We start from the raw sequence: 20752 nt of genomic DNA on the forward strand, positions 1-20752 counted from the left end.
AAAACTCAAGAAATTTATTTTGGCTACAATATATAGACAATTTTGAGAGATAAACACTTCCAGAGACAAAACTAATAGAGACACACTTTATAAATATATAATTACACGAGGTACGAAACGTCTCAGTTACAAATCAACCTAGTTACGAATCGACCAGGTACGAAACGACCAGGTTACGAAACGACTAGCATTTATACATGTAAGAAGATATGGTTGATTTGTACTCCCGTCATTATTAAGAATAGTACATAGTTTCATTGGCAACCCTATCATGTATCTCCTTATTTTTATATATTGACAGTGCGGTGCTCCTAAATATATGATAACACGCAGATAAATGAACAAAAACACTTCGGTTCATTCCCCACTACCAAAATAATCTAACTGCGAAATAGTTTGTTTACATATAAATGTATCCGGTTACACTCACACACCTATAGAACAAAGTAGAAGAAGAAGTTAGTTGACACTGAGTCTTCTATAATAGTTGGATTTCAGACAAGACTAAAGTTTATTGGTGCTGTAAGTCTGTTTTATATAGTTTTAATTGTAAATTGGTGAATGTTTTAAATGTAAATAACTCTGAGAAGACTAGCTGTGTTGCCCGGCACTGTGCAAAGTTTTCGCGGGATCATACACATTCAGTATGAATACGGTTCCTTACTTGGAAGAAGAAGAAGAAGAAGATCCTGTGTTCTGAGCGATGTTTTGTTATGTATTCTTTCTCCACTGTCGGGAGAACTGTAGTGCTGAATATACATACAGCACTTCATAGAATACTATACATTTATTTCCTGTGCCTGAGGGAGAAATGAAGATTTGTATATCCAAGAAAAATCATATTTCACGACGGCATCGCCCAATGGAAATATGACTTTCCGAGGGTGAACAAATCTTTATATCTCCCTAAGCCAAGGGAAATGAATGTTTTATTCCACTGCCTATACCTTTTTTTACTTCTGAACATAAGATATTAATCAACATACTTGTTTTCTTATCCGTTGATTTTTTTTTTATAACTAAACACAACATTCACAATGATAATCTGTACCAATTAAAAGTTAATTATTGATTCATTCTTGTTTGTTTTTAGATCTGAAATTATTTTTAAAAACGAAATTACTATACAATCTTTTAAAAACTCAATCAAAACGTTTTAAAACATTAACCGCGAGTAACGTTGCACAAGGCAATCCTGACGTTCAGAGGGGAATATGAAGTTTTGTTCGACGTCACATGGGATAGTTTCAACCAATCAAATGTTGATTTCGCTATCAAAATCAGCATGCGGTGGAATAATATGCACTGTCCCACTTTACTAAAAATCTTTAAAAAAAATAGTCTTTATGTATATACAAAGAGTGAGATGGTCCCTACTGTATTTTAATCACTCAATGTTTTAATTTCACTGACTATAACAATACTCAATAGACATATTTACATGCAAATTTGTCCACCATTACTTAAAACCACACAAGTTCACGAAAACTATTGCATCACAATTCAAAACATTTGACATCATAATTTAAAATTGATTGCTGCATGCATGACGTCAGAAGGTTATTCGGACACAGATCAAGGGTCATTCAGAGAAAAAATTGTTGCTGCTTATATAGAATGAACTAGTTTGAGTTGTGGAAACTCGTTTTAATTTTTGGTATCAGGTCGTTCCGGCCCCAAGTCGATCTGGCACTAAGTCGATCCGGCCCAAGCCAGTCCGTCCCACACCGATCCCACCCCAAGTTGATCCGGCCCCAACATAAAATAATGAATAATTTATATAAACTTCGGAGGATTTAGTGACATATTTGAATCAGGATAAATGGAATTTTTAAAAAGAGGCCCCTCATGGGGGTGTCCAAGTAATCACATAATCACAAATTTTTGGCCAATATAATCACATAATCATTAATTATTTTTATAAACAAGATAATCAAATATACAAAAATACAGACCTAGATTATCAAATAATTAAATAATCATGAAATATTTGGTCTGGTAATCAAATAATCACTATAAAACAGCTAAGTAATCACATTATCATAAACCCCATGAAGATCGATGATTAATGACATGTGACAGCAGGTAAGTGAAGTATGCCTAATATTGGAGTAACTTAGAATTATGTTTGTAAGCAGCATCAGCATATACATATTAAGTTATTTTCCATGATACCTTGGAATATCATGGGGAAAAAAGTTTTTATTTAATTCACACATAGAAGAGATAAATAGATATTTACAATCCTATGGAACATATAATTATGACTGTTTTAAATGAAATCAGTATAGTCTATAATTGGGTTGTTTATTCAACAACTGTCTGATGATCGTACTAAATTCTGTTATTTATGTTTTTATTATAATTATGCCCAATTTTTTTATATAGACTAGACCGTTGGTTTTCCTGTTTGAATGGTTTTACACTAGTCCTTTTTGGGGCCCTTTATAGCTTGCTGTTCGGTGTGAGCCAAGGCTTCGTGTTGAATGCCGTACTTTGACCTATAATGGTTTACTTTTACAAATTGTGACTTGGATGGAGAGTTGTCTCATTGGCACTCATACCACATCTTCTTATATCTATATGATCAACATAATTGTTTTATACTGTACATGCTGTATAAGCATCCATAATCATTTAAGATGATAAATCGATTTGAATTCAAATATTTCATATTAAAATAATATTATATTTCTACATAAAATTTTAATATAGATTTAAAAAAAATGTTCAAACAAATGTCTCATCTTATGACAATTAAATATACAAATATTCGTCAAAGGCCAACTTTTTTACCGTTCATCTTTTATTATTATAAAATCCATAAACATTTATGAATTACAATTCATATATATCTTTATTTTAATACCTTATAAATATTTTTTATATTGGGGCCAGATCGGGAACGACTTGGGACTAAATTTTCTATACTCTTTTTTATACGCCCGTCAAAATTTTGATGGGACGTATTATGGAACACAATTGCCGTCTGTCTGTCCGGCGTAAACATGTCGCACCATAACTTGAGAACGACTCATCCAAAATTCATGAAACTTAACATAGTTGTTTTTATGATGGTCAAACGTTCTGTATACTTTTTGGTGAAAATAAGATTAAAACTTTTTGAGTTACTGGACTTAGTAACTAAAACAGGTGTGTGTTTTTTTTTCACATGTCGCACCGTATCTCAAAAACAATTTATGATTAATGATTCAAAATTTTATTTTAGAGATATTGAGTATTTTGTTAAAAAAAGGGGGAGGGGTTTTTCACATGTCGCGCCGTATCTCAAAAACAGTTTATGATTATTGCTTAAAACTTTACACACTTCTTAGTTATATTAATCTTAAGATCCGTATACCTTTTGGTGATGATTCAAAATTTTATTTTTGAGTTATTGAGTATTTTGTAAAAAAAGGGGGAGGGGTTTTTCACATGTCGCGCCGTATCTCAAAAACGATTAATGATTATTGCTTAAAATTTTACACACTTCTTAGTTATATTTATCTAAAGATCTGTATACTTTTTGGCTGTGATTCAAAATTTTGTTTTTGAGATATTGATTTTTTTTTTTTAAAAGGGGGGTTTTCACATGTAGCGCTGTATCTCAAAAACGATTTATGATTATTGCTTAAAATTTTACACACTTCTTAGTTATATTAAACTTAAGATCTGTTTACTTTTTGGTTTTGACTCAAAATTTTATTTTAGAGATATTGAGTTTTTTTTTAAAAAAAGGGGGTTTTCGCATGTCAGGCCGTATGTCAGAAACTATTTATGATTATTGCATAAAAATTCACACACAAGAAGACGGGCGTATCATGCGCTCATGGCGCAGCTGTTTATTAAATTTTTTTGTGTGGCTATGATGATACTGTACAAAGACCAGTTACCAGACCATTCTATTCAATAACAGGAGCCCTGTGTAAAAACATCATACTGCTGATATCTTTAGATAAATGTTTTTATTTCATTTGTATAAACTCTGTTTTGTTTGATCCAATTAAAATAGAGAATTGGAAATGCTCAATTTTGTGTAAACTGAATCATTGTGGGAAGATACATGTGTATCGACATGATATCATTGCTTTATGAAGTCTCAATTTAGGAAAAATTTTCCATTTTAAGACAAAGCAGTATCTTTATATAAAAAGTAAAATCACAAAAATACTCAACTCCGAGGAATATTCACAAAGTATATATATATTGTTGCTTTAGAATATACAATTTATTTCAAAAGAATTTAAAAAGATTTAAAAATTACAAAATTAAAGTCTGTACATCTCTTCAATACAATGTATATGGTTGATTACAAGTGACTTAAAGTTCACACTCAAAGCAGGACAGAAACCTTCCAAATTAATAGTCGGAATTGTGACATGTTTGGTTCAATTGACATACCTTCTATGCAAAAGCAAAACACATGTATAATATAAATTCTTTCATTTAATTGCAAGATTCAAGTAACAGGAATCAATTTAGTTATTATTATACCCAATGTTTTGACCCTTCTATCAGTCTGTCAGTCCCTCCGTCAGTCCTGTTCTTGTCATTGTAACTCCTTTGAAACTACACAACAGAATTTCATGAAACTTTGTAGATTATAAGGACATACTATTACTATGTTGATGTGCATATCGACAGGAAATTATGATTTAATTTTTTTTCTAGCAGTTATGCCCCTTTGAACATGGAATTTTGGCCTAAATTTACTGCTGCAACAGTTTGTCATTGCAACTCCTCTGAATCCACACATCAGAATTTCATGAAAATTTGTTGATGATTATATATAAATTAGGACATAGTATGTAGTTTTGCATATCGACATTAAATTATGATTCAATTTTTCCTATGAGTTATGCCCCTTTGAACTTAGAATTTTGGCCTAAATATACTGATTCATTAGTTTGTCACAAAAGAATTTATGAAACTTTGTAGATAATTAGGACATAATATGAAGATGTGCATATCCACAGTCACCACAAGAAACTTTTATCAGTTGACTTTTGTAGGAGTTATGAGTCTTTGAACTTAGGAATCTGGTGAGATTTTGTTTGTCTAGTGATAATGTGGGGCTCTGGGTATGTGAGTGTACTCACAAAGGTTCTTTAATTTTTTAAAGCCTTTCTTGGGCAAGTCATATCAGTTATATTTTTTGTTGTATCACAACTTATGTAAAATGTGCACAATTTACCAAACTGTCTGTTATCATGGTTGTTATTTATATAACAGATATATATAAATGTCTTCCTTCTTTTTGACAAAATGGCAATTTCATTATAGATTTCAAGCGGATAAAGAATAGTTACTTTTGTTTCTGATAATAATATACTTGTATTATAACATAACTTCACAAATTAGTTTTGTATGTATGCATTTTTATATTGCTTAAATTGGCTATAAAATAAGTCCTACATTGTATTTCTATGTGAGTATTATATGCGAGTGTGACCTACCAAATTAGACATATCACCGATTTTGTACTTACATGAGCATCACGACGGATGCCACATGTGGAGCAGGATCTGCTTACCCTTCCGGAGCACCTGAGATCACCCCCAGTTTTTGGTGGGGTTCGTGTTGCTCAGTCTATGGTTTTCTATGTTGTTTCATGTGTACGTGTTGTTTGTCTGTTTGTTTTTTCTTTTTTGGCCATAGAGTTGTCAGTTTATTTTCAACATGTGAGTTTGAATGTCCCTTTGGTATCCTTCGCCTCTCTTTTTTATACTTTATTTCTCATCTAGGCCTACGACAGTAAATTGTCGAGTCCTTAATGACACATACTATACATGCTGCACAAACTTATTTTTCTGAATACATTTGATCTTTTGATGAGAAGCCACTCATATGACTTACATTACAGCAATTTATTTTTCAGTATATAAGATAGCTGAATATTACACAAGCTGATATTGAAAAACAGATAAGCTGATTCAGCTTTAATGGCAGACTCTACCCAACAAGGTAAGTACTATTTTTTGTACCAAAACAAGTAACCTGAAAGATTTTCCTAATTTCGTCTGATTTTCTAGAGGATGAAAAAAACCTGAATGGAGGATGTTCATGATAAGACCTTGACAGCCAGATATTGTCACCTGACCTTGAACTCATTTTCTTATATGTCTAGGTTAATTTTTCAGGACGAGGTAACAATACATGACAGGTAAACCATATTTTGTAGATTAGTTGAGCATACACTGTATGTATTGCTGAAAAAAATCTTTATGCTGTTGTTTGTTCCTCAGTAACAGCTATGCATGATACATTGTGTAGATTAACAATATTGACCTATGTTATATAGCCAAAGTTCCTTAGAAACTGTACTTTCTCAAATTATTAAGGAAAAAGTCCACTGAAATAATTATTTGATTTGCTGTTGAGTTTACTTATTTCACAGATTTGATCTTCATCATGTTGATACAAAATCTAAAGAAAAAATTATGTAACTGAAAAAAATGTATATGATCCACATAATATTAAAATTCTTTATGGTTAATGGTCTATACAAGTGCTTGTAGTTCATTTAAAAAAAAACTCAGACTACTTTTTTAACAATATAAATGGAATTGAAGGAAATAAAGAAATCAGATGACCGAAATAAATTACAGTCTGATTAAGAAACAGCCACAGACAGGAGCGGGACTGGCTCATGCATTTTCACACTGATGAAAAAGTTATAGTGTCAGTGTAACACAAAAGCCAAAATCTTTAGACTTCATTTGCAATTACATAATCACTCGCTCGGAAAAGTTGAATCTGCAAAAAATAAGGCCTTACTTAATCTTCAGTCAAATTTAAAGTGAGATAAACATATCAACAATATAAAAAGAAAATCTGTCTCTTGGATTTATTCATGAAAACCTAATAATAGCCTTACCTAAAGTTAAAGCTCACCCATTTAAAGCCCGAGTCAGACCAAAATTAGAGTTTTGCTCAACCATTTGGGATCCACATCAAAAACAGCAAATTTGAAAATTTGCAAAATTACAAAGATGAGCAGCCCACTTCACATGCAAGAACTTACACAAAACCAGCTCAGTTATTGCAACATGAAACTTTTATATCTCAAAGACTCAAGGGGATATGTGAATACAAACAAATAAAACATACACAAAATAAATTAAAATGCATGGAGTGTCAAAGACAATTCATGTGTTAGAGAATGACATAATGTTATATGATTTTTACAAAGTGCACTAGTAAAGATATATTATGCCACATGTGGAGCAGGATCTGCTTACCCTTCCGGAGCACCTGAGATCACCCCCAGTTTTTGGTGGGGTTCGTGTTGCTTAGACTTTAGTTTTCTATGTTGTGTCATCTGTACTATTATTTGTCTGTTTGTCTTTTAGCTCACCGGGGCCTGAAGGCGTCCGTCGTCGTAGTCGTCTGTCGTCGTAAACTATTTCAAAAATCTTCTCCTCTGAAACTACTGGGCCAAATACCTTCAAACTTTAACTAAATGTTTCTTAGGGTATCTAGTTTATAAATTATATCTGAAGTTTTGATCCATTGACAAACATGGCCGCCATGGCTAAAAATAGAACATAGGGGTCAAATGCAGTTTTTGGCTTATATCTCAAAAACTAAATCTTTTAGAGCAAATCTGACATCGGGTAAAATTGTTCAATTGGTCAAGATCTATCAGCTCTGAAATTTTCAGACAAATCGAACAACCCATTGTTGGGTTGCTGCCACCGAATTGGTAGTTTTAACAAAATTTTGCAGTTTTTATTTGTTATTATTTTGAATATTATTATAGATATATATAAACTGTAAGCAGCAATAATGTTCAGCAAAGTAAGATCTACAAAAAAGTTAATATGACCATAATTGTCAATTGACCCCTTAAGGAGTTATTGCCCTTTAAAGACAATTTTACACAATTTGTTCATCAAGTTTGCTAACATTTAAAAATCTTCTCCTCGGAAATACAGGTGAGCGATTCAGGCTCTCAAGAGCCTCTTGTTATTTTGGCCATGGCGTTGTCAGTTTGTTTTCGATCTGTGAGTTTGAATGTCCCTCTGGTATCCTTCGTCCCTCTTTTATACTTATATACAACAGAATGATTCTATTTGGTCCACTGCTTCACAGTGATGAGTTGTAACATGTGAGCTCTTTTTGTTCTTGTTTGCTGATACTTAGAATTTTCTAATATGAAGTCATTTTCATCACACATATATCTCTCAGAAGCTACTAAACAGAATGACTTTGTATTTGGTCAGCAGCTCAATAAGTTGTAATGGGTGTGTATTCCCTGTTTTCCTATACTAAGAATTATGAGTGGCGTAATTCTTTACAGGACAACGTATGCATTCTTTTTGACTTTTTCATTGACACGTAACATGAACAGAAATCACATTTATTCATGATAAATTTCTCATTATCATCAGTTGTTGAACTTCATGTTGACTGTATACATAATAAATGTCAAACTCAATTGTGAATTTAAAATAGATATTTCCAGCTAATTAGATAATTTCAGAAAACAATGTCAGGTCAACATAGCTTTGATTGTTGTTTTTCAGGGTCAGAAAGTATGCAAGTATTCCAGAGGTTTAAGATTATTGGTGTTTTAGATGTTATACTTGCCAGTTCCTTACTGATTTGTGGGATAGTAGGTGCTATATATGGGGATGGTGGATATTTTGGTCCTCCTTATTTTGTTGGATCATTTGTTACTGGTGTCATTGTAAGTACTTTTTACTATCATATTTCATTTTTAAAGTAACATGTTATAATATGGTGATAGGGGAATCTTGGCCTGCCATTTCTTACTGTTTTTATATGATGGCAAAAAATTATTGCGGTCGTATATTGGTATCACGTCTGCGGCGGCAGCATTGGCGGCAGGGTCAGCGTCCTCCGAAGACATTTGGTTTCTGGACAATAACTTTAGTTTAAGTGTATGGATCTCTATGAAATTTAGCCAAAAGGTTCAGTACCACGAAAGGAGGGTTGAATATTGTGTCCATTTTTGCCCCAACTTTCAGGGTTGGACCTCTCGTTTCCAGCTGCGCTCAACAAAGCAGTTTATTTCCAGCTCATATGGCTTTGTTGGCCAATATCAGTTATCATTACTAGGCATCAGTCATTTCTTCATCCTTCTGTTTGTTAAATCTAATTTCTCTTATATATTTTCATCATTATAAAGATTAGAAGATGTGGTATGACCAGATATCAAATGATGTTGATGATTGTAACCATTTATAGGTCAATGAATGGCCTACAACTATGTCGGATCAAAAACAATACTGCATAGTAAGGTATAAAGGCCTAAACATGACTAATTGTGTAACAATTCAAATGAGAACCAACATCCTGACTTTTGAAAAAACGAAACACGTGTCTGTTTGAACCTATCTTGACAAGATAAATGTAAGGGAGTTCTATTATTTAGTTTTGACTTCTTTTTTATTTGGGGTGCAAAAAATCGCCATCAGAGGCAACTTTTTTATTCTTATATTCATCATCTTTTTGTAACCCTAACCCTAATCCTAACCCTAAACCTTTGAATTGTTTCTCCTGTAACTTGTAGGTAAAGAAATATCAACTTGTATATAACTAATGAGTTGAATAGTCTATAAAAGATGTTTTGTTTTTCTGGTAGTGTGACACATACATGAAGGGTATGTTGAAATAAGGAACAAATCTCTAATTTATAGCCCATTGAAATTCTGCAATTTCATTCACTTCTGACTTGAGCATCAGGCAATATATGCCCTTCTATTTCAGTTTCAATTTCATATATTTTTTTAATATCCAAAAGAAACTTTCAACATTGATCCCAAGTCCTTAAGCTTTATTTTGATACTAAAATTATTCAAATATTTTACGTATTTACAAAGTAATAGCTAAGTGTAGGGTTAGCTGTTTTAATTAAGATATGAATAACTTTCTTGTTTGATTTTTCTGGCCAATCTGAATGTGTGGTTTTATACCTGTAACAGAACCTAAGTTGCTATTTTGACTTCTGCTTTACTTTATTTCATTCTGTGAACTTTTTCAAGAAAAATGAAAAATATATCAGGGGTTCAAATTAACATTTGGTACTGGAAGGTCCAGGACCTTTAACACTCCAAACTGAAAGGTCCACAACCTAAATTCCAGGTCCTACTTTTACTTAAAATATTTCATAACTCAGTAAGATACAAAATTAATGTGCTTTTGGTGTTAGGTTAGCTTGTTTCATTGTCAGTGTCACTGTTGTATAACATGTTCAATAATTAATGTAGTTGTCTTGTATATTATGAATTCGAATAATTTTTTTTTTTTTGTATTGGGGAGGGTGTCACTGTGGGTGGGTGGGTTGTCTCAACGATTGGTAATTAATTACTAATTACTAATCATATCATTATCTCAAGGCTCACACTTCTTCAGCTCGATTGCAAAAGCTCACTAGAGCTTGTGTTACTTTGTTTACATTGTATCATATCTAGTTGCACTATATTTGTGAAAAGTAAGAAACTTCCATCTATTTACTGGCCCTTCAAAATTGAGAAGAAATCACCCCTTGGAATTGTAGTAATATGTTTACACTTCAAAAACATGTACATGTTATTGTAATATCAACATTTATTTATGATAAAGAAATAACTGTCACATCATGTATTGGATTTTGACATGAAAATTTGTCAACTAAAAGTAATTTTGAGTTTCTGTATACAAAATTTTCTGCCTTTTCTTTCTTTTCCATATATCTTTTGGTTTTCAATTCTAGTGTTTATATTTCATAATCATAGATGTATTTTGTCACCTGCCTGGAATTAATTTTTTTTTTTGTATTTGATTGGCAAACCCGGAATTACCCTTATCCGTCCCTGAAATCTGATCCGGGGGTCTCACTAATTAGCGACAAGAAACGTCAAGAAGCGACAAGAAAACATTTTTTTTTTATTAAGATTACTTATTCCAAATTAATATTAAAAAATATGCATTTGATTTTTGTTTAATATATGGGCAGGAATAAATTGATATTTTTTTTTTATTATATTGATAGATGAAGAAATTAAATATTTGTGAGGAAGAAAGGGATTGTGTAGTTTATATTATTGTATTGATGGAAGAAGAAATTAAACATTTGTAAGGAAGAAAGTGATTGTGTAGTTTTTATTATCCTAAGGGATTTAGTTTGTCACGGCGACGTGACAAAATAAGTTCGTTACTTGAAGTATTTACCCTTGCCCAAGGGGATATAAACGAACGTGTCCACTACAGTATAATTATAATACTTCTAATATGCATTTATCGAAGATCGAGTCGTAACCTTTTTTCCCTTGCCCAAAGGGAAATTGAAACCCTGTACCAAAGGGTTTGTTTGATACTGCGCAGTACCAAAGACGTATAAAATATACTGATTTATTAATCAAAGGTAAACCAAAATGCGTTTCGGATTCTAGCAATTGCACAGAGCACGTACTTTTGCAAGAATAAGACTGAAATGCTGACAACTTACTTTATACAAAACATAAAAGTTGAATGGCTTCGGTCAGCTTGTTAGAGCAAAAGAAATGCACACGCTATAAAATGGAAATAAAAACAAAGATTTTTCAACTTTCCTTTGAAGAATTTATTGAAACAAAAACATGAAATATTATTTCCTATCTAACAGGACAATTCATTGTTCTTGATAGGAACAACATTAGATGTGGCTTCACCCTAAGGTAATAACGGTACACACAATGTGAGACATCAAATGAGATTAACTAGGCGCGTGTCCCTTGTTTTATTGCTACAATAACACCCAATTAACACCTTCAACTTTGTACACGCGTCAGACTATACAGTTACAAGCGCCAGAATATACAATCATTGTAAGAGTGAACACCTGTTGAAAACTCATGATTGTCATTAATTTCCTTTAATCTTCTATCAACATTAAACTATTCATAAACATGATAAATATCGTTAAATGAGGCAATACGGAAAATAAAATGATGAAAAATATTCACATTTATGTTGTCCACTTGTTTGATTTCAGTTCTTTGTATTTCACAATTTGTGTCTGTATTTTCTGTACAATGATGCACAAATAATGCATTTTGCAAGTTTATTATATAGTGTTAAAAGAGAGTTTTAAAAAAAAATTATAAGATAAATATATTATTGTTCTAAAACACAAGTAAAATTAATATCATAATACGACAGGGTAAACGTAATACTTGCTGTTATACATGTATAATAAATAATGAAATATCACAAATAAATGTAGCAATTAGATCTATGTTTCAATTTTTTTTTTCTATCTATTTATTGATAGAATATTAACTTTCTTGTCGCTAAAATTGTTTTCTTTTGCATATTGTTTTAACATTTATTTGGAATAAGTAATTTTAATAAAAAAAATGTTTTCTTGTCGCTAAATAGTCTTCTTGTCGCTAAAATTCTTCTTGTCGCTAATTAGTTAGACCGTGATCCGGTATTGTAATTGTCTTCATTTCCGGTTGATGGCATCCATTGTTTTTCAATGTTGTTTTTGTCAGTCGGATATGAATTTACTCGGATTTACACATTACTTGTCGACGGTTTTCCGTATAAAGCTAGCGGTTGAACAAAATGAACATTGCAGTCATGAATAATAAAGATGAAAATAAATTTTGAGATAGTTTATTTGGAAATTTTGGTAAAAAGGTTGGCAAAGTTAATTTTTATTTTTTTTCAAATCGAAGGTCCGTCGGGCGTAGCTAGTAACCAAAACGAAAGTCCGATTGCAATAATGGAAGGTCGCGGACCTCGTACCACCGCTAATTTGAACCCCTGTATATAAAGCTTTGTCTAAACACTATTTCACTAAATTCAACCTCAAACTGGACTGGTGCCTATATGTCTTTTTTTTTATCAGAAATTGTTCATAAAATAAAAATAAGAAAGTTCAAACTTGAATTTAAAAAAGAGACACCCCCGCCAATCCTTTTATCTACAAGTTTGAAAATGTGTGTTTTTTTAAGAAAACCATACTTCTGTGGTATTACATGGATAAATGAGCAATAATGTATGTCTCTCCCAGCTGGACATCTTGCTTAACTAGTTGTTTTCTGTGTCAAATTCAGCAATTTCAAGCATTCATAGCTATCTAATATTAAGTTAAGATAAAGTAACTAATTTTCTTGTCGAAACTGTACCTTGTCCTACCTTGTGCTGAAAAATTGAACATACTGTAAATTCCATAAGATTGCACTGGTTGCTGAAAGTTTGGTGGTACAATCCAGATACTTCTGATCTGAGCAACAGACAAAATATGCCTTTCTATTTTACTATTTTAGTACTCATAAGAAACTTTAAGTAAGGATTCTATATTATTCTTTAAATCCACGTCCTTTAGCTTTCATTTGATACCAAAAATAACCAAAATATTTTACTAATTTACAAAGTAACAGCTTGACGTAGGAACTTTTTTGTTTAAAATATGAACAAATTTGTTGTAATTTCTTTCTAACTAAACCCGACTAAGTGGTTCTATATCCTAAAAGTGCATATTAAATCTTGTTAATTCTTTGTTCATTGTTCTTCCACCTGATATCCATAATTGAAGGGAAAATGTATGGAAGATCTTTTATAAAAACTGTCACTTCATCTTAGTAACAAACAAAAATATAGCTCTTATTCTGATGAGTAATTAAATCAGCACTTCACCCAGAAGGATGGTATAGCTATGGCCATCACCTAGCATCAATCATAAATCACCATGAAACCTTGTTTTTTTAAGCTAGGAGTATGTATTCAGGGGGGTTTCTAACCATTCATTGGCTTTTTTTGTTCATTTGTCCCTTTATTCATCCTTCTTTTGTATTTGCTAATGCTCCTAAACTGCTAGACAGAGTTTTTGACATATATAGATATAAGAAGATGTGGTATGAGTGCCAACGAGACAACTCTCCATCCAAGTCTCAATTTGTAAAAGTAAACCATTATAGGTCAAAGTACGGCCTCAACACTGAGCCTTGGCTCACACCGAACAGCAAGCTATAAAGGGCCCCAAAAATGACTAGCGTAAAACCATTCAAACAGGAAAACCAACGGTCAAATCTATATAAAAAAACGAGAAACGAGAAACACTTACTGTAAATTCAGAAATTATTGCATGCATTTATTACATGTATTGCGATTTTGTCATTTTAGACTAAAATGCGATTTTAATTTTTGCGATATTGAGCAAAATCCTGTTTAATTCATATAAAAAATTTCAAAATGCGAGTTTAAATTATTGCGATTATAACCCTGTCGCATTTTTCGCAATAATAAAAACATTGCAATAATTTCTGAATTTACAGTATTAACCACATTAACAAACGACAACCACTGAACATCAGGTTCCTGACTTAGGACAGGTGCAAGCTTTATTGTCAGTTCTTTTCCTGCTCAAAGCCCTACTTCCACCACCCTGTTAGAAACTAGGGGTCTAAATTAAATGGTTTATTAACAAACTTCTAACTTAAAATGATCTTATTAAGTTATTTAAAAAGAGGCAGAATATACCAAGTGGACATTCACAACTCGTTAAAACAGTTAACCTATTAAATACTTATTATATATATGTTCATGTATTAAAATCATATTTATCCTGATAGTTTCCTAAAATGTACTTAGTTCAATGTGTGTTTACTTGAAAAATGAAATAAGTGCATATGTTATTCCTACAAAATAACAACTCTATATTTTAAACATTAAGCCAAAGATATAAGGTAAGTAATGTAGCTTTTTACACTAGTAATTTTTGGTGCCCTTTATAGCTTGCTGTTCGGTGTGAGCCAAGGCTTCATGTTGAAGACCGTACTTTGACCTATAATGGTTTACTTTTATAAATTTTGACTCATTGGCACTAATACCACATCTTCTTATATCTATTTTAAGAGATTTCACTTTAGATTCACCTTTTCTCAAGCTGCATGGTCAAATCTGTTCTAATATTTATGGAATGAGGATTAGAAGATACTCTACAAAATAACCCAATGAGTTACCAAAGAGATATGTGAGCTTTTATCATCACTAGTCATCTTTTGTCTGTTAACTTTTGTCAAAAATTCACGACTCTTTTAATATATGGCTAATTGGAATAAAGCTTCACCACAAACATCATTTTACTTAATTTTCTTTTCCTCTCAAAATACATTGTCAAATATTTTTAAGGAATGACCATGTGTGGAGTGATATATGTATGGCTGATACTTCTTTTTTAGTTTTTCGATAGTACTCAAATTATGTTAGTCACAATTTAATTTTTAAAGATTTATTAATAATAATAATAATAATAATAATTCTTTATTTAAAGAGGGTTACACAGTTAGTTATAAAACTAATCTTCCCTGAGGCCCTCATGAAATACAATGAAATATAACAAACAATTACAAAATATCAAACAAACACACATATATGAAAAAATGAAATAAAAAATTGTTATGAAATATACAATTTTCAAAACAGGTAAAAATTACAAATTCATATAGTATTGGCATCATTCAAATTACCTCAACAATATCTTAAGTTTGAGTAAGTGTGTGAAAAATTATTATACATATAAAATTACACAGCTTCTTAAATTAATGTTCCAACAAGTAATTTTTTAAATCTTTTTTGAATGAGCTTGTACTTGAGGTTGATTTTTTCAGGGATGTTGGTAAGTTATTCCATAAAATAGATCCTGAATATACAAAAGATTTCTTATACAGCTCTGTTTTGGCTTTTGGAACTTGTAAATTTTTGCAAGACACATTCCTCAAACAATATTGGTTTATTTCTGGCATTTCTTTAAATTTTTCAGTGAGATATACAGGGGCTTCGTTCTTAAGGCATTTCTGCATCAAAACAGATTTGTGGTATGAGATTCTGTTCTCTACTGTCATCCACCCAAGCTGTTTAAACAGTGGAGCTGATGATGAAAGTGGATCAGCATCTAAAATAAGTCTTGCAGCCCTTTTCTGCAATTTTATTATTCTGACTAGCTCATTTTTAGCACAACCACTCCAAATAATACAACAATAATCTATCAGTGGGAGAATATTGATAAGTTATTGAAGGTATGATTTAAATATTTTTGAGTAATTAAAATTTTATTCGTGAAATCAAGAGGGCTTCATTATATGAAGGAATTTGCATAGCTACCCACCCATCTCATCTATTAGATGTCTCTGTCTAAAGAAATTTAATTGAAACTCTACTTAATACAACATGTACTGTTATTTCAGTTTCTAAAGGACAAACAAATTTTTTCTTTTATTTTCAGTTTCTCTTGAAAGGAATTTATTTAATTAACTTATATAAGAAAGGAACATCAGGTGCAACAGCTCTAGCTCAACTGGTATGTAATATACTTATGGTAGATCTGGTATGTAATATACTTATGGCAGGTCTGGTTTGTAAAAAAGTATAACAAAAAACTGAACTCTTCAAAAAGGGTTAGTCAATAAAAACTGACAAAATTGAAAGTTATTAAACAACGGAGTTAGTGAAAAACAACCGCCATATTCTTGACTTGGTACAGGCATTTTCCCAAGAAAATAGTGGTTAAACCTGGTTTTATAGCTAGCTAAACCTCCCACTGGTATGATGGTTGTTAAGAGTTCCATTATATTGACAAAATTGGGTAAGCAACCCAAACATACATAATAGGCTGATGTAAAATAATTGGGATCCTGCAGGCAAAATTATGTAAACATCACAGACATACAACACAACAAAAAAGGTTGTTGTAGATGATAGTCAATTTGACAAAGATGCCAACAAAAAAGTTTTCATAGTTGATAGTAAATCTACAAAGACGCAGATAAAAAAGTTTTTGTAGTTGATAGTACATACTGGATAATAGTATACATACTATGTACATACATGTAATATACTAATAGGAGATCAGGTGTGTAATATTCTGATTGATCTGTTTGAGCCAAAAATGTGTCCTTTTTGGCTACAATCATTTAAGTCATAAGAAAACATTAAAATGTTTGCACAATACTTTGGCCTTGGGCATCTTGGTAGAGACATTAATTGTCGAAATGTGCATCTGGTCAAATAAATGGGTACTGTTAATGCTATTGCAGAACTACTTTTCAAAATATCTAGTTTCATGTGCATTATTTACGTTCAGATGACGTAATTAGATTAAATGCTGAAATTAACTTTTTAAAGGCAAATAAATGACTTCACTTTATCAAAAGTAAAATATGGTAAATGCTTTTGATAATAACTTTATATTTCTTGTTTTAGTGACTCTTGTTTGTTTGTCTTATGAGTTATCAGTATAAAAGATACAGGTAGTAAATGTTAGTGGTATAATAACAGATAACGATGAACATAAAACTGAACACATATATAATCTGTTAAAAACAGTATTTCTATGGTTGATGTACAAGCGTTATATAATCTGTTAAAAACAGTATTTCTATGGTTGATGTACAAGCGTTATTTCGTTTTTTTCAGTTATCTTGCAGTACAGCTATAATCATGTTTGGTTTCATGTCATGTCTTGTTGGAATTGCCCTTTCATCTATCTCAGGAGTATATTCAAGTTGTGATAGAAACTGGTTCTCAGAAACAGACATAGCATGTGCTTCTAAAATAGGAAAGTATAGAAGTGTTGCTATACCTGCATTAATACTTATCATTCTTTGTGCAGTTTTGAACATTTATACACTTTATTATTTATGCACAAATCAAAGTAAATTTGGTGTAAACTTTCGTATGGGTAGAATGACCACACAACAAATGGCAATGAATAACCAAATGTTAATGATGCAAAACCAGATGTTAATGCAACAAATGGCAGCTCAAGGGCAAGCAGGACATATAGCTGGTCAAAATTATTCTGGTGTTCATATGGGAACAAGCTCTTATGCTGGATCTGCTTATCCAATGGGACCTAATCCCGGCTATCCCATGGGTCCTGCTGCAGGCTATCCAATGGGTTCAGCCGCAGGTTTTACCATGGGTCCAACAACAGGTTATCCAATGGGACCAGGTATTCCTCCTCCTGAGCAGCAATTTCCTGGACCTTATCCACAACCAGAAGCTTCATATCCACCAGGGCCAATTGGACTATCATCAGATGTTAAAATTGATTTGAATCAACCACCAGAACAGCCATCTGCTCCTCCACCATCTTATGAAAGTGTCACTAAACAGTGAGATACAACAGGAACATCTGCATTGTTAAAATGTAACTGCTGTATTTGATCATGCTTATAAAAAATCACTTTGTAATAAAATACTGTAGTGTTTTCAATGAGATTAAAGTTAAAATTGGCATTAAAAGCAATTTGAATGAGCAGTTAGAATTATTATAAACCTCAGTAAGAAATACCATGAAACTTATTGTAGCGAGAAACACCATAATACATTTTAAGTACGAATGCCTTTTTACCCTATTTAAGTGGAAATACCATAAACATTATTTCAGTGATAGACACCATAAACATTATTTCAGTGATAGACACCATAAACATTATTTCAGTGGAAAATACCCTAAACATTATTTCAGTAGGAAATACCATAACCTTATTTTAGTGAGAAATACCATTAACCTTACTAAAGTGAGAAACACCATTAACCTTATTTTTATAGTAGAAAATACCATAATCTTCTTTCAATGGGAAATACCACAAACCTTATTTCAGTGAGAAATACCATAAATATTTCTAATGAGAAATGTCATAATCTTATTTCAATGAAGACTTTGTTTAGTTATCTAAATATGATAGTGGATTCTTTACACAGGCTGCAACATTCAGTGTGAGAGAAATGGCTGTTTATAACATACACAATTATTTTTTATCCAAAATCAACATTTTGATACTGACAAGAACCTATTATTATTAATCCACCTACTTTTAATAAGTCTTAAGCCATAGAGTTAAAATTAAACCACCTAGAGTGGCCATCCTTCTGTTGAAAGTCCTATTACTATTTTATGACTTCAAGTTAAGTAAAGAATCATATTACTTGGTATGTAATCACTTAAATGTTCGTCACAAAATATGCTTGAATCTCGGTCTGATATGAGAAACTAATACCTTACACAAGTAAAGTTGACAAGGAAAGGCATTAAGATACTATGCAAAAGAAGAAGAAAAGTCAGACCACTGCATACATGTTTAAAAAATATATCTAAAAGAAAATATTCATGATAAAATAAGTTTTACATGAAGTGAAAGTAACTATGTCGATCTGATTCTCGACGCTAACATGGACCTTATTTCATAGTCAACTAAATCTAGAATCTAAAATATTTAAGTATGACATTTCCAGGATTTTATTACTTTCTCAATTATATTTTAAATTTTCCATAAACTTTTATATATATATATATATATAATGCATGCTAATGATAAAATTGTTTTAACTGCAAATGTGAAATATTTATTTGTTCTCTGTTTTTAGTGTTTTATATTTTTTTTATCTCATGTCATTTATATATTTACAATATAATATAAATTTACTTCTTTTAAAAGGTATTAACATTGTCTTTTTACTTTTTATACGACCGCAAAAAATTTTTGCTGTCGTATATTGGTATGATGTTGGTGTCGTCGTCGTCATTGTCCGAAGACACTTGGTTTTCGCACAATAACTATAGTTTAAGTGAATGGATCTCTATGAAATTTTACCATAAGGTTCAATACCACAAAAGGAAGGTTGGGATTGATTTTGGGGGTTATGGTACTAACAGTTAAGGAATTAGGGGCCAAAAATAAGCATTTTTCTAGTTTCCAGACAATAACTTGTGGAATGGTGTATGGATCTCTCTGAAATTGTACCACAAGTTCCATACCACAAAGGGATGGTTAGGATTTGATTTGGGGGGTTATGGCTCAAACGGTTTAGGAATTAGGGGCAAAAAAGGGGGAAAAACAAGGATGTCCAGATTAATGGACAAATACTTTAGTACAAAACATAATTTAAAGCAGTGTAAGGGAGGTAATTCTAATACATCATTTGAATTACCTCCCTTACACTGCTTTTAAATTATGTTTAAAGAAATGCATATTTATAAAGGATGACCAGTAAAAATATCTGCAAATGTTGCATCTTTTTTTTTTTACAACAAAATCCATATGAAAGATTTGACACCATATTTTAAATTCTATTACAAAAAAGATTAAGTTAGCACTATGGTAAATTTAAATGGGTAATTATGGTTGCAAACTCCATTGGAAATTTGAATTGAGATTATGACCATATCTTGAGGGAAAGAATTTTTTTGGGGGAAAAAGGGGGTGGGGGTAAAAAGAAATTGTGGGGGGTCAACAATTTTTTCTCATTTCAGATTTCAGAAATTAAAAAGAAAAATTCTTCAAATATTTTTTTTTTTGCAAAAAAAAAGAGGGAGGGGGGGGGGGGGGGTTAATATGCAACAGCATAGTGTATTGCACAAAAGCAAAAAAAAGGGGGGGTATTTTTTTTTTTTTTGGGGGGGGGGGAGGGGGGGTCAATTGGCAACAGCAAAGTATATTGCACAAAAGCAAAAAATTGAATATAAATTCAAATCATATAACCAATTCTAAGTTCTTTGACTACAGTTATTCTGTGTCAGAAACCTTTTATGTGTCAAATGTTTAATTACAATCCAAATTCAGACCTGTATCAAGCGCAAATATTGCGTCCATTTTGTCCCAACTGTTCAGGGTTGGACCTCTGCAGTCGTATCCAGCTGCGCCCGTCGAAGCAATTTATTACTTTTAATATCGATCAGAAATATACCTAATGATACATGATTGTTTCATACATTATCCATACCAGTATCAGGTAATATTTTTGGTTTAAAGTA

The 20752-nt window shown here is 31.8% G+C and overlaps 1 protein-coding gene across 2 annotated transcripts; it reads left to right on the forward strand.

Annotated features, from left to right (window-relative positions):
• Positions 1-350: 350 nt before the first annotated feature.
• LOC127733858 (uncharacterized) lies at positions 351-19439 on the forward strand. 2 transcript variants are annotated; one of them, XM_052243275.1, is made up of 6 exons: positions 351-522; positions 4939-5042; positions 5879-5964; positions 8529-8692; positions 16220-16294; positions 17410-19439. In XM_052243275.1, the coding sequence occupies exons 3-6, from the start codon at positions 5943-5945 to the stop codon at positions 18112-18114; spliced, it is 966 nt and encodes a 321-aa protein (XP_052099235.1). In that variant the 5' UTR covers positions 351-522; positions 4939-5042; positions 5879-5942; the 3' UTR covers positions 18115-19439. The 2 variants fall into 2 exon arrangements, with proteins under 2 accessions (XP_052099235.1, XP_052099234.1); XM_052243274.1 differs by lacking the exon at positions 4939-5042.
• Positions 19440-20752: the final 1313 nt, after the last annotated feature.

The sequence above is a fragment of the Mytilus californianus genome, unplaced genomic scaffold, assembly GCF_021869535.1.
Source record: "Mytilus californianus isolate M0D057914Y unplaced genomic scaffold, xbMytCali1.0.p SCAF_3, whole genome shotgun sequence".
NCBI classification, from domain to species: Eukaryota; Metazoa; Mollusca; class Bivalvia; order Mytilida; family Mytilidae; genus Mytilus; species Mytilus californianus.

Excerpts from the sequence above, each read along its gene's own strand:
- LOC127733858 (XM_052243275.1), top strand. The coding sequence starts at position 5,943 with ATGGCAGACTCTACCCAACAAG. Across the intron at positions 8,693-16,219 it reads CATTTGTTACTGGTGTCATT|TTTCTCTTGAAAGGAATTTA; the intron begins GTAAGTACTTTT and ends TTTTATTTTCAG. Across the intron at positions 16,295-17,409 it reads CAACAGCTCTAGCTCAACTG|TTATCTTGCAGTACAGCTAT; the intron begins GTATGTAATATA and ends CGTTTTTTTCAG.